This window comes from Corapipo altera, unplaced genomic scaffold (genome assembly GCF_003945725.1).
Source record: "Corapipo altera isolate COAL_440 unplaced genomic scaffold, ASM394572v1 112, whole genome shotgun sequence".
NCBI lineage: Eukaryota > Metazoa > Chordata > Aves > Passeriformes > Pipridae > Corapipo > Corapipo altera.
The window spans coordinates 7,572,918-7,586,126 of record NW_020884899.1 but is presented as its reverse complement, the minus strand read 5'-3'; the positions used below and the strand labels follow the sequence as shown (position 1 = coordinate 7,586,126).

General features: G+C 42.5%; 1 protein-coding gene across 1 annotated transcript in view; it reads left to right on the top strand.

Moving 5' to 3' along the window:
• Nucleotides 1-2,690: 2,690 nt before the first annotated feature.
• The window catches only part of LOC113949901 (BEN domain-containing protein 5-like), a 910,469-nt gene continuing 899,950 nt past the window's right edge, over nucleotides 2,691-13,209 (top strand). The window contains exon 1 of the mRNA XM_027649026.1: nucleotides 2,691-2,749. Within this exon, the coding sequence (XP_027504827.1) occupies nucleotides 2,707-2,749 (43 nt within the window). The 5' untranslated portion in view covers nucleotides 2,691-2,706. The remainder of the gene's footprint in view (nucleotides 2,750-13,209) is intronic.

Genomic DNA, 13,209 nt, shown 5'->3' with positions numbered 1-13,209 from the left:
GATATGGAAGGTCTCTCCACAGAGAGAATTCTTAGAAATTTACAGATGAAAAATGCTATATGAGTATTAATAGATAGGAATGAAATATGGATGAGGGGACACTAAAGCTGGAATAGCAAGTAGAACAAAGGGAATAAGGGGACATGGGGACATAAGAAACCAGACTAGAGCTGCAAACTTGGACAGAACTCTTTAAGATCTAAAAAGGAAAAAAGAAAAAAAAAGGAAATATCAGATAAAGGAATGAAGAGGTAAGTAATATGAGAAATTGTTTGAAGGAGGGCTGGGATGGGACGTGGCTATCAGGGAACCTAAAAGAAAGAAGAGAAAGATTAGAGTATATGTGGCATGTTCTGAAGAGGGATGTACCAGGACCATTTGTCCAGCAACAGACAAGGAAGAGCACAGGGCCTGGGTGATCTGCTGGCCTGGAGGAAGAGTGTATGGGAGAGAATGTGTCTGTGGGGGTGTGTGCACTTAGTGTAGCTCACTGTCAGCAGTGAGACAAATCAACCTTTTTAGTATGCGAGTGACCACCTATAGTTTATAAAGACTGCAGAGGGAAAAGTCTAGAAAATATTTTTTTCAGAGCTTGGATCTAGATGGCTTTGCTAAGCAAAGAACAGACTTACACTCCTCTATTCTTCTGTGCAAGGGTGCATCTTCTAACCCTGTCACAAAGCCCCCTTGGTACACCCTTTTAGACAGGTATTTCATCAAGGCACAGGAATGTGGCTAAAGTAACATTAAATTAATTAGCATATATAATACTAAAGTAAGATACTGAGAGTGAAGAGCAGTAGATAAAGGAAAGAGGCCTAAATGTCACTGAAAAAGAAAGGAAACAGTAAAGGAAGGGAAACCACAAAAATAGATGCTGCAAAAATAACCAGAGAACTATGAACTGAAAGAAGAATGAACAGGGCTGCAAAAGGAGCAGGCTTTCTCTTTTCCAGGGAGGAAGGAAGCAACTGACCCTACAGAAAAATCTAAGCATGTGGAACCTGCAGGTATTATCCATGTGAGTCTTGTTAAGAGGAGTTGAACTGGAGCAGAAAAGGCACATGCTAGATAGGAAGACAAAAAAGGTAAAGTGATGTTTAAATTTTACCTGCCTTGATTTTTAAGCTTGGAATCTTTCACTGACTAGTCATTGGTCACTAGGAAGTGGTTACATTAATTTACTGGATCTAAGGAGGCAAACACCTTTGTACATAACCATGAACACAGTCCTGCCCATTTCCATTGCTGAGCACTGCACGTGCACTCCCTGGTTCACGGTTCTAGCAGCCCCCCAGTTTGGGGTGCATTCACCACTGTGTCTGCCCGTGTATGCACATACACACGATTCTAAGCTTGATGCTCGTGCTTGTAACACTGTGCTTGTCCCACGGCCAGCCTCGCCTCCGAGAGCTCGGCGTTGTCAGCGTTGGGGATGTACAATGGAGCTTCCGCCTGAGCCGTGCATTAGCGAGACACGCATGAGCACACCCAGCCTGCCGGGTCCCTTGGGACTCACACACATAATTAGCCCCTCTGCACCAAAGCCTTCATGGCCGTGTTTGCCACATGGTGAGTGTCACCCAGCGGGCCCGCGAACACGCGCACACAGAAGCCCTCCCGTCCCCGTCACTGCATTTGCCATATGGTCAGGCTCACCTGCTGGGTCTGGGGCAAGGAGACAGACGGGCAACACTTGCACACATAATGAAACTCCCCACTGGGCTGCCTTAAGAAATTAAAAAAAAAAAATAAAATAGAAGTTGACATAACTGCCACATGACCAGACTCACCTGCTGAGTTTTGGGGCAGGGTGGGGCAGTCACACACACATGAATTTGCCATCTCTGCCTGTGCTGCGCTTCAGTACATGAGGCTGGAATCAGAGCAGGAGGATGTGCTCCCCACCCCTGGGGTGACAGAAACCTCTCTGCCCTCTGTGCCCCTGATCTACGTGGAAGGGGACATGCACCTCCGTAACATTAGGACATTGGACACTAGGAAGAATTTCTTCACAGAAAGAGTGATTATACTCTGGAATGGGCTGCCCAGGGAGGTGGCAGAGTGACCATCGCAGGAGGTGTTTAAGGCAAGACTGGACGTGGCACTGAGTCACGGTGGCTGGAATCAAGTGATTCTGTGACTCTCTGGTAACGAGCCTCTCTCTCCTCCTGGGTGCCCTGTGAGCACCTCAGGGCCACCCCGACTCCCCGCGGGTGGGGCCACCCCGGCAGGGGCCTCCGGTACCCGGCACTGCCCCGTCCCCCGGGGCGCTCTGACGGTAATTACCGAGGTGGCAGCAGCCACCGGGGAGCGAATAACGAGCCTTCCCCTCCCCAGACGAGCAGTGCCGGTAAACAGCGGTCACGGGAGGCGAGGAAGGGCGGGCACGGCCGTGCGGGCGGGGAGCCGGCGCTGCGTGAGGGGCGGGCAGTCGGCGGTGCCCTCGTCACGCCCCGCCCTCCAGCACCGCGGCGGCCGCCGAGCTGGGCGAGGGAAGGAGTGGACAGTGCTGCCCCGGCACGCTGTCCGTGGGAAGGCTGTCCCGGGGAAGACTGTCCCGGGGGCGGCTCTCCCCGGGCGGGCTCTGTCCGCGGGGGCGACCGTCAGCCCGCGCCGCCATGGCGGGGGGGGCGCGGGGCTCCCCCGGGGGCGGTGACGCGCGTTGCCATGGCGACGGCCGGGCGGCGTGGGGGGGGTGGCGGGATGACAACAAATATGGCGGAGAGGAGCAGGACGGCAGAGACGGGTCAGTGCCAGCCGCAGTCGCCTGGGCGGGGGGAGAGGGGGAGCCTCCCTTCTCCAGGGGCTTCTGGCGGTAGAGGGGGCCTGGCTCGCAACTGAGTGCGGAGACGGAGCCCTTCTCTCAGGGGAGAGGGAGGGGAGAGCCTCTGGCCGAGGGCACTGAGGTGACGAAGGGGCCGCCGCAGAGGCTCCTGCCCGGGGAGCTGTGGCGAAGGGCAAGGCCCCTTCCCATGGGGGGTGAGGAGCGTCTTCCCGGGGAAGAGGTGGTCATGGGGAAAGCTCTTTCAAGCAGGGAGAGAGGGAAGAGCCCCCGGCGCTCCAGCCCTGCCTGAGGGGGACTGACCCGCTGTGGGCTGGAAGGTGCGAGGGCCAGAGCTCGGCTCACCCGGCCGGCGCTGCGGGGCTGAGCCCTGGCTGGGCGGAGAGTGATGGTGGGGCAGCCTGTACCCTGCTCCATCCTCCCGCACTCTGCTCCATCCTCCCGCGCAGGGGCGAAGGTGGCGGTGGCGAAGAGCAGAGCAAACTGGTGGTGCAGAGGAGATCCCCTCACACAAGAAACAACCGCCTGCTTTAATTAGGATGAAAAAAAAAAATTCGTCAAGACACACAGGTCCGGAACTGAAAGTGCAGCACAAGGCTGATAGCTCGGGGGTTGACCTCCAGATGCTGCTTGACCTCTCCGGGAGGTGTAAAGTAGCCGGAGGCTGCGGAGGGGCAGCGACCAGCACCCCTGACAGCTCCCATGCCTTACTCTTGTTATTGAGGATTTCTTTAAGGAAAGTGGCAAGTGTTGTTCTTCCCACTCGGAATGTATTAACAATGGCTTTAACTGTGTATGTGAAGATAAGTTTGTCTGTGACACTGAAGTTTTGTGTTTCCTAATAAATGATAAGGACCTTCTAGGTACGGGGGTCTTTCCTGTTCTAACAAAACACAGTTAAGGTCTTTTCCAACCCACATGAAAATAAAAGCCCCCAAAATATATTATGAAAATTAGAGATATTAACATTTGGAAGATGAAACAAAGATAACAGTTTTGCTGAATATTTAATATCCCATAGCACCACACATAAATTATCTGGGTTCCTGGACCAGAAGTTCATTTTTCCAGCCTGCTGTGTTAGCGGCTGTGCTGCTGCTTTTCAGCCTCAGAAGCGGCTCCAAATGAATATGCATTATCTATAGAACTGATTTTGGATTTTTGGGCCACTTAAGGTGAAAAAAGTGATAAGTATGCGAAATGCTGTTGTGTTCTGGGAAACAATACTACAGAGTCTACATCTAAATGGTTTGGCCATGTGGTTCCTGAATTCCCTGTGTTCAGCCATGCTGTTTATGAACCCCTGAAACAACACTGTGAAGTTTATTGTACATTGAACTTGTCCACGAGGCAGCTGATTATTTGCATCCTCTGTGTTTTGCAACACTACTAAACACAGCTGATCAGCTCTGCCTGAGCTGTGAATCGGGGAACAAATTTCCAAGTGGCCATTTGACTGTGTCACCTTTGCTGCCTGTTACTGTTCCCTGTGCCCTTGTCATAACTTTAACATGTAATGTAACTTTCATACTGTTTCCAGATTAACTTACTCTTACATTGTGTTCTCTGATGTATTATTTGAATCTGCAGCCTTACAATATTTTATTTTTAACATTGCCCAGAACTTTTTCTACTTGTAACTGTTGCAGCTGACTAATGAGTGATTTTCTCGTAAATGTTGTGCTGAAATCATGTTTAGTTGCATGTCCTGATACATGGTCTACTTAAGTTTTGCAATGTTTGTCTGGCCATTTTGCAAGTTTAATTTGAAGGTCCTTCTGTTTTGGAAAAACCAGACAAGGAATTAAAAATGTGAAGAACCACAAAGACATGAAAAAGACCCAAAACTTTCAGAGAAAGGGAAGCAAGCTTGTGATCTTGGCCCATTTTTAAGGAAGGACATGGAAAGTAGGCTGTGAGGGAAAAAAAAGGTGGGGTGGTTTGTTTTTTTTCTGACTGTCAGCTGACACTAAAGTGACAGGAAGATTCTTTCCTTGGGAAATCCCCCAAAGAACCTTTTTTGTCCCCTTAATGCCAGGTGACACTGACACTGTTACTGAACACATAAAACTGGGGAACGTTCTTGTGCTTGATGCTTCCTGACTGCTTAGTGTGTCTTCATCATATGCCAGATCTAGACCAGTCTTTAGGAGATGAATCCAGCTCTGGAACCTGCATTTTGCACAAGTGCAAGAAGAATGAATCCACTACAGAAGGACTAAACCTTGTTCAAACCATATAAATCAATTTAGCCATCACCTTTTATAACACTGTTAGACTCAGCATTATTTTCTGTATCATGGTTAAAGCCAAGCTGTGTATTTCAAGTAAAATGGGACTGAATAGGGAAGGTAGATTATCTCACACCTGTCTACTACAGAGTTCATATTCTGTTGCCATCATTGCTGGACTAGGCAGACATGTGGTGTAATCCATTAAAATAGTTTCTGTGTTCTGATGTTTGATTAGAGTGCTGCAAATCAGCTCACTTTTCTCTGGATTAATCAATCATTTTCCCATTGTAATTGGCTCCATAGTCCTACCTGCTTTCTTGAAGCAGCTCAAATCAGCTTTTTTGCAGTAAACCCCGAATTTGTATGCTTTCCTGTTTGGGTTTCCAGGCTCTTCATGTCTCACGCTGGGAATCCAACTTAGAAGCAACTTAAATCTTCAAAAATGCAAGATAACGAGAGCCATTAAGTCTAGTTAGTTACTTCCAAGAGCTTCTTGGTTTTACTTCCAGTTGTTCTGCTTAGCTGACCTGGCATCTTAAACCTTTGGAAGATACAGGACACAGCAAGAAATCCAGTTTGGTTAAGTTTCTTCAAAACCAGTTCAGTATTATTTTTCCAGTTCTGTAGCGAACAGGACATTATTCGCTTCACTAAGGAAGCTTTAGGATTAGGTCAAAGTAAGTACACAATACCTGTATTTGCAAAATTTTTTGACCCATGAACCAGATGAAAATATTTTAAGAATTAGAATTTCACTGATTATCTCATTCTCCCTGGGTTTCTGTTCTAGGCATCTGAATTACCTTCAGAGGACTTGCTTCTAGAGGCCTGAATGATCAAAGGGTGCAGGTTATCTCTGAGTTCTGTAATAGTTTTCTATCTGAGGCAACTGCATATTAGTCTGGATTGACAGTTCTAATATGTGTTATTCCACAGTTGGTAGTCATTTTGTGGATATTAGTATTTCTGAGATTTCATTGAGTCATCATCGCTGAAATCATAGTGAAAGCAAGAAAAGGCATTTACTCACAGTACTGGACAGGACATAAATATATGTTTTTAGACCAAAGGTCCTTGTTATTGGAATAAACAGGTTTCCAGCTGAATGTGTAGTTTTTTTATGTTTATTTACATGTCATGATGGGTACCTTGCAGAGTGAAGTCACATTTCATATTAGGAATGGTTAGAATTTTCAAAGTGTTCACAGCTGGGCTGTGACCTGGCTCAGGGAGGAAAGCTGCAAACCAATGTTGAATGCTGAAGCCCCACTCAAAGCTTGGGTAGTAATTAGTGTATCTAAAACACTTAGTGTTGAGATCATTATTTCAGAGATCTGCAAGTGGAGAGGCTGATAGAGCAGCTGTGTAAGTTCTGCAGTGTTTTCTAATGGATTTTAATATGACAGTGCTGAGCTGGACCATTTTAAAGACAGTTTTTGATTCTTTTGAAAAAGAATTGTTATTCTTTTAAAAATATTTAATCACATATGATATGAAAACATTCTAGTATCAAGAACATACTGCTTTCTTTTAGGGTAGCCTTCATTGTTAAATAAAAAGCTGAACTAAATAAGAACCTAATTTATTTGTCTTTATAGGCTTTTTTGATAACTGGAACTTCTGATTCATTGGATTTTTCATGAGGAAATTTAAAATAGGAGAAACCAGCTAATTACTTGAACAGTATTATTTAATCTTGGTCTTTAAAATAACACTGTAGATCAGTGTTACTTCTGATCCTCCAGGGCAACCTAATTTCTTCAATTGAGTTGTCCTGATTTCTGAATTTTCAAGTGTGTATAAACAATAGAGCTTATTCTGTAATAGGCATAGTTGAATTCCAGTGTTTGGGAGAAGACCTTGCAGTCCTCATGCTGAGAGGGATCTGCCCACTGTCTCCTCCTATCAACATGAGGAGGTTTCCAACATCAGTGGAAAACTGTGTGGGGACTGGGCCCAGCCTCGCAGATGTTCCAACACCAGAAAGAGCTGTTTGCAGTTGTTTATAAAGTGCTGCAGGATGGATTTGTAAACAAATCTAAAATGTCTTTTGTTCAACAAAGACATTTGCCATTACCCAACAGCATCGGTACCTTTCAGTCTGAGCAGCTGGAAGTCCAGGGGACATTAGAGAAAGGTTTGTTAGTAAATTTGAGGCAGTTTGTAAGACCATGAACTACTTCAGTTTTCAGTGCTTAAGTTGAAATATTTGTTCAAGTTCTACATAGAAATTAACTCTCCTTGCTGCAGAAAAATATTATAATAATCATTAGACTCTCTTGCCAGTAGGCTGATATTCAACTAATTTCCAACTTTTTTCAGTTATCTGGTAGAAACAATCCCCACTAGAAAAATCCGTCGAAGAAGAGCTGCTGATATATTTTTGGTACTTAGAGCTTTGATCATATTTCTATTATATAATTTACCATATAAGGAGACCTGAGAAATACTAATGAAGGCTTAATACAGCCAGAAGATATAATTTCTGAAAAAGAAAGAAACAGGAGTGTGTTGGGTGTTCCAGCTGCCATTTCTGAATGGTTTACCATTTCCCAGCCATATTTCAAACAGTTTTTTCTTTGACGAATAATCAAAGCTTTGAAAAGTTACTTACCTCAAGCCTCCCAACGTTTTTTCTTTCAGTGAAGTTCAAAGCACCCTATTAATTATTAGCACTTGTGAGAGGAGGTTTTTGAATTTGTAAAAAGTAAAGTGAGACATATTGAGAATTTTAATAGGTTTTATACTGAAATTTGTAAAACAAGTTTCTGGAGGTTTCTTTAGTGTGGCTGTCACTGTTTTTAGTAGGCAGAGTCTCATGCAAAAAACCAGATTAACCTCAGAATGCATTTATATGGCCTATATAGCATTTTTGGGTTTGGAACTTGAGCTTTATAGATTTAATGCTCAGCTTCCTGTGTTACAATGGAATCAGCTTGATCTCCACATGGGGCCACAAGCAGGACTGGGACACTTGGATCTGCAGCATCCATCTGGGACACCTCACACAGGAGCTGTCAGCATCCACAGAAGAAATGCGCAACTTGTCTACACAGGGAAATTTTCCTTCCTCCTGTCCCTCTTTCCTCCAGCAACACCTGTTTAGGGACAGAAGTCACAGAGGGAAATGACTATAGTAATTGTTGCCTTTTTTGTCTAGTTTTTTTTTTTTTAATAAAGACCTGGGGTACCCTGGTAACAGAAAGCAGCAACCCCCAGATGTACGAGCTGCTGGAGGCTGTGGAGAGGAGTTTGATACAAGTATTTCCTGATGTCACAGATCCAGCTGTGCTGCTTCTGTTCCCAGCGGTGCTGCTGGATCCAGCTCCAGCAGACCCAGCTGGGTGTGCACATGGTGCTCCATCACTCTTGTTTCTGGAGGATTGATTGTGCTGCCCTTTTCCAGAACAATGTGATTCTACAGAAACCAGCTTAGATTTCTCAAGTAATCCCCCAAAGTACTTGGCATGCAGAGCCTTGATGCACAATTGCCATGTTTAGATTGCATTGTACCTGAGATAATAAGTTCTTCTAGGCTCAAGCTGTGTCTGCAATTAATCTGTAAGAGAGGTAAACCAATTTACAATTAATTGAGAGTTGGTTATAGGCACACATCAATGTGTCCCATATCCCAGCTTCCTTGTGACATTGTCCCCACAATTCTTTTGCTTAACTTTGCCACGGAGGCCAAGGCTGTGACTTAAGAAGTGCTGTATTTGTTAACCTTACATTTTTACATATGTTTTTTGAAGTAATTTTACTATTTGTATGATGACATGGTTTGGAAAACTGCTCTACCAAAATAATAGTAGTAATGACTTCAATTTCATTTTGTCACAGGCTCTAAAATGCAGGATGTGAACTTTAGTATTAAATACAGGGCTCTCCTCCTGCAAATGTTTGGCATTGAATTTGATGTATATATGTGTACAGCAAAGGATTTTTGTGATTGGTTCTATTTTAGGATAAGTATATATTAAGGGTACAGATAAAAACTTACACATTCTGATACATGTTTTCTAATATATGTATGTGTCCCTGTTCTCTCAGTGTGGTGAACTGTCTGATTTCATCATTTCATTGTGGCAAAAATCAAGCAAAGAAAAGGGGGCGGGAGGAGAAAGAAGTTGTCTTAAATTATTATTATTAGATTAATAACCTCTCTATTTCATTTACTTACTAATTCCTAGAGCTATTTACTTAGCAGTGGATCTCACACTCAGGAGTGAAGACTGGCAAGATTTTCCTTTTACATTTTGTTTCATAAGCACCCTGAAAGATGTGTTGAATTTCAGTCTCCACAAAAGCAAGTGGAACATCAGTTCCCGTGAATCACCAGAGCAGAGCAGCAGGAATCCATTCCAGAGAGAGCCCCTTTGGATTCATTGCAGGTCTGCTGATGTGTTTTCATCTGCAATAAGCAGCAAAGTTACTGTGTGATTTCAGTAAACTTCAGTGCTGGGTAACCTGTCAAGTGACTGTCACGTTTTCCTGCATTTCGAATGCAGATGAGGTGGTATCATGGATTTGATTAGTGAAAAATTCCTCAAATAACCTATACAAATCCAAAGGCAGCAGCATTATTTTGTGGGAGCTGTCCATGTGAAATAGGATTGTGAGATAAACTTGCCTCTGTACTACTTACCTACACCCAAAGTCTGTGGCACTCCAGAATAACAGATGTTTTGTAACTGGGCACAACACCAGTTTGTCTACTGGTTTTTTTCATTTCTGAGCAGTACAAATGATCAGTAATTTGGTCTCAGAGCTTTCTCTCTGTAAGCCTTCTTGAAGATGCAGTTTTGGCTTGTGTTCTGAATATTTGAAATACTTTGTATGCATTTCATATTCCCATAAATATTGTATCAACTTAGTATTTGCTTAGTTAAAAAACTGCTGAATATGCTGTATTAGTTAGTAGTGTTCTCTGTACTTCAATTCCTGTTGTTACATTGCTGATGCAAGAGAGTTAATAGATCAAGTTTGGCTTTGCTGGCATTTTTTATGTTAGAAAACAGAAATTCTGAAACAATATTTAAATTTTTTCTCTACAGGACCTAAACTTTGTGAATAAAATAAAACACTGCAATGATCTAATTATTTGATATGAAATACTAGATTATGTTAAAACTTTCTTAAATAAAGGGTAAATTCAGCAGTGTGAGTGGGCAGTGCTTGGGTAAAAGAAATTCTGAGTGGTTTAAAATACTGCTTTCTGGAATGGACTGTTTTGAAAAGTAGGGGGAAAGATGCTATAAAAGGATTTTTTTCAATGAGTAATTATAATTATGGCAGTAATTAATAGTGTAATTGATTTCAGCAACCTTGGGGAACAAATTATTCCAGAAGTAGTACTAGAATCCCCAAATTATTTTAAATATGTAGTAGTCAAGAAGAGTCTAACTCAGAAGTGAAGAAACTAATTGTGTCTCAAACTACTCATGACTTAAATTGACTGGCAGAAGACATCCCTTCCTCTAAGCAACAGCTAAATAGGGAGGAAGAGCCAAGGAAAACCACAAGTTTAACCCAAAGATGCCTGAATTATGGTATGTAATGCACAGGGTGGAAATAGTCCATAAACTGAGGGTGCCCAGTTTTCAGTTCCCACATTCCCAACAAGAGCCCAAGCAGCTGCAGCAGTGTGGAACTTCTCCTCCTCCAGTCCTTTGTGAAACACAAGGTCTTGAGGAGAAGATGGTGCTATGCAGAGCTGCTGATGTGTTTCCCCACAGGATTTTGTGCTCCCTGGATCCCTCATGGAAGGCCTACTTTTCCATGGATATAAATTCATTACCCCCATAAAGCTGAGTCAGGAATTGAGGTCTCCTCAACACTTGACTTAGTGATAATCAGATATTGGTTTTTAATTCGGACAGGTGCATCCACAAGAAATTTACAGTAGGAACACTTTAGATATCAAAAAATCAAAATACATGAGAACACCTTTTTTCCAGTTTTGTGGGTAATATGAGCTTTTGCCCTTACCAGGTATTTCCTCCACTGCAATTCCAAAGCCTGCACTTCCCTGCCTGCTTTGACTTGGTATTTTTTGCAGGTCACGTGCACTCCTTGTCTTTGGGAAATCAGTTGTGTACTGTTGCTATGGAGGAGAATTTCCCCAGCTGAACTTCTGTAGTACCACACAACACATCTGCTTTAACTCTCCAGTTCTTTTCCTGCCTCAGAATCTGTAGACAGAGAATTTCCCCTTGCATGGTAGGAACACCACCAGAAAACACCCCTAAAAAATTCACCCTTCAACAGGTGTTTCAGCATCTCTTCTCATTCACATTCAGACCTAATTCTCTGAGCCCTTTCTTATTTCCCAGGAAGGGTGGACTTGCTAAAAAACTTACTTTTCTGCAGATGCAATTCTGAGGACTAATTGAGCTCAGTAGCTTTTTTCTCTTCTAGCTGGGGATGCATGTTATGTACCATATTTTTGTTTACAGTTTACATGTTTTATGCTTTTGTTTGATCTGTTTTGTATTTAAAGTATTGCTGCTATAGCAACTGTTGCATCATGTGATATCTTTGATATTATCAAGATGCCAAATACTTGTTAAAGAATAAATCAGCATATCAGATGAAATTCACTGATTCTTAAAATGTTTTAAAATAAATATCTTAGCAGTTAAAGCATTTGATACTACTGTTTTTTTCACGTTTTTTTTCCCATTTCTGGTAAGTATTTTAGTGGATAGGTTAGAGATTATAAGTACAGTAAAAGACTAATGGATTTTCTTTTCTTGCTTACTGAGTTCAAAGCATTAAATACTTTGTTATTTTAATTAGAAAAACTGTTCATACCTTCTTGGACATTTTGGGTTTCACTAAAGTGATACAAAAAATTCCATTGCCATTTGCCTCTGACAAGAAGGTATATCCTTGGAGACAGCCCACATTGAAATAATAAGTAAATAATCTTGAAGTAAAGCTTGGAGTCTTGAAGTTATGCTTTTAGCTTAAAGATTGGAAACAAATAAAGATGAAACAAATGCAAGTCCACAAAAGTTGACTTTTTTTTCTTCTCCTGTAAACTCATAAGAAAAAAACAGCCACTGGGAGTGAGGAGCCACATTGTGCAGAGCAGTACCTGTCTGCCAGGTGTCTTCAGTGTTCTTCACTAGATTTTGGACAGGAGTGTGATTGACCTTGAACTGAGAGCTGTATCTCTGGATCTCATCCTTTTGAATGGATCAGGCACTGGAGATTTCTCACTGTCTTTTCACACTTGACCAACCAGTAGGTCAAGTCAGTCAGTGGTTTAGTTTTGGGCTAATCACCTTATGAACCTTTTTGTCCCTATTTACCTTTGAGCATTTGGGCAAAGTGCTCTTTGTGGTACCACTGAGCCTTCTGCAAGGGCCCCATGTGACATCTTTAGTGATCATTTTCCTTTGATGTTTGAATATAAGAACAAGACTTTTTCCACTCTCAGCTTTGACAGAGACATCTCTGCCCCACCTTCTGCTAGAGTAAAGCAGTTTGGGTACATATATCTAAAGAAATATGAGATATTTAGATCTACTTATGCCTTCTAACCTGAAATAAAAGTTAACGGTGCATTAGCTACAAAGTATTGTTAGGAAGGCTGAGAGAATATATTGTCTGTTAGTCTCTGTAGAAAGAGAAACTTGTGCAATAAAAGTAAAAACCTGAACAATAAATTATGTTTCCTTCCTATTATGCAAACAACCACAAGCTTTTTCAAGTCCATTGCAGTAAACTTGCACTTTAATTCTCCTGAGTATTTTCAGAACCTTTGCAAAGCTTAGAATTTACCTGATAATCTCTGCTAAACTAGAGATCATCTTTATTTTGCTTGTTTTCTTGAGTATGAATATCATTTCACAGTTTGGAGACAGACCTGACAAGCAGTCTGCTGGTCAAACCATAGCAGAAAAGTAATTAAGAGAGAATTACTTTAAAGATGCTTTATCTCAAGTTTGGTTTCTAAACAACAACACAAAGTTACTATTTTTGGAGCTGTAGGAGAATGTCTCGTGATAATCAACATTTTCCTTGTTCTGCTGGACCTTTGAAGTAGCTGATGGTGACAGAACGGGCACAGTACCCAAATGTGAGGCAGCAGGTGTGGTTGGTACCACACCAGGTATTGTCTCAAAGCCTGGCATTTGTAGTCTTAACATAATTTTCTCCCTTTCTTTTCAGATGACAGAGCCT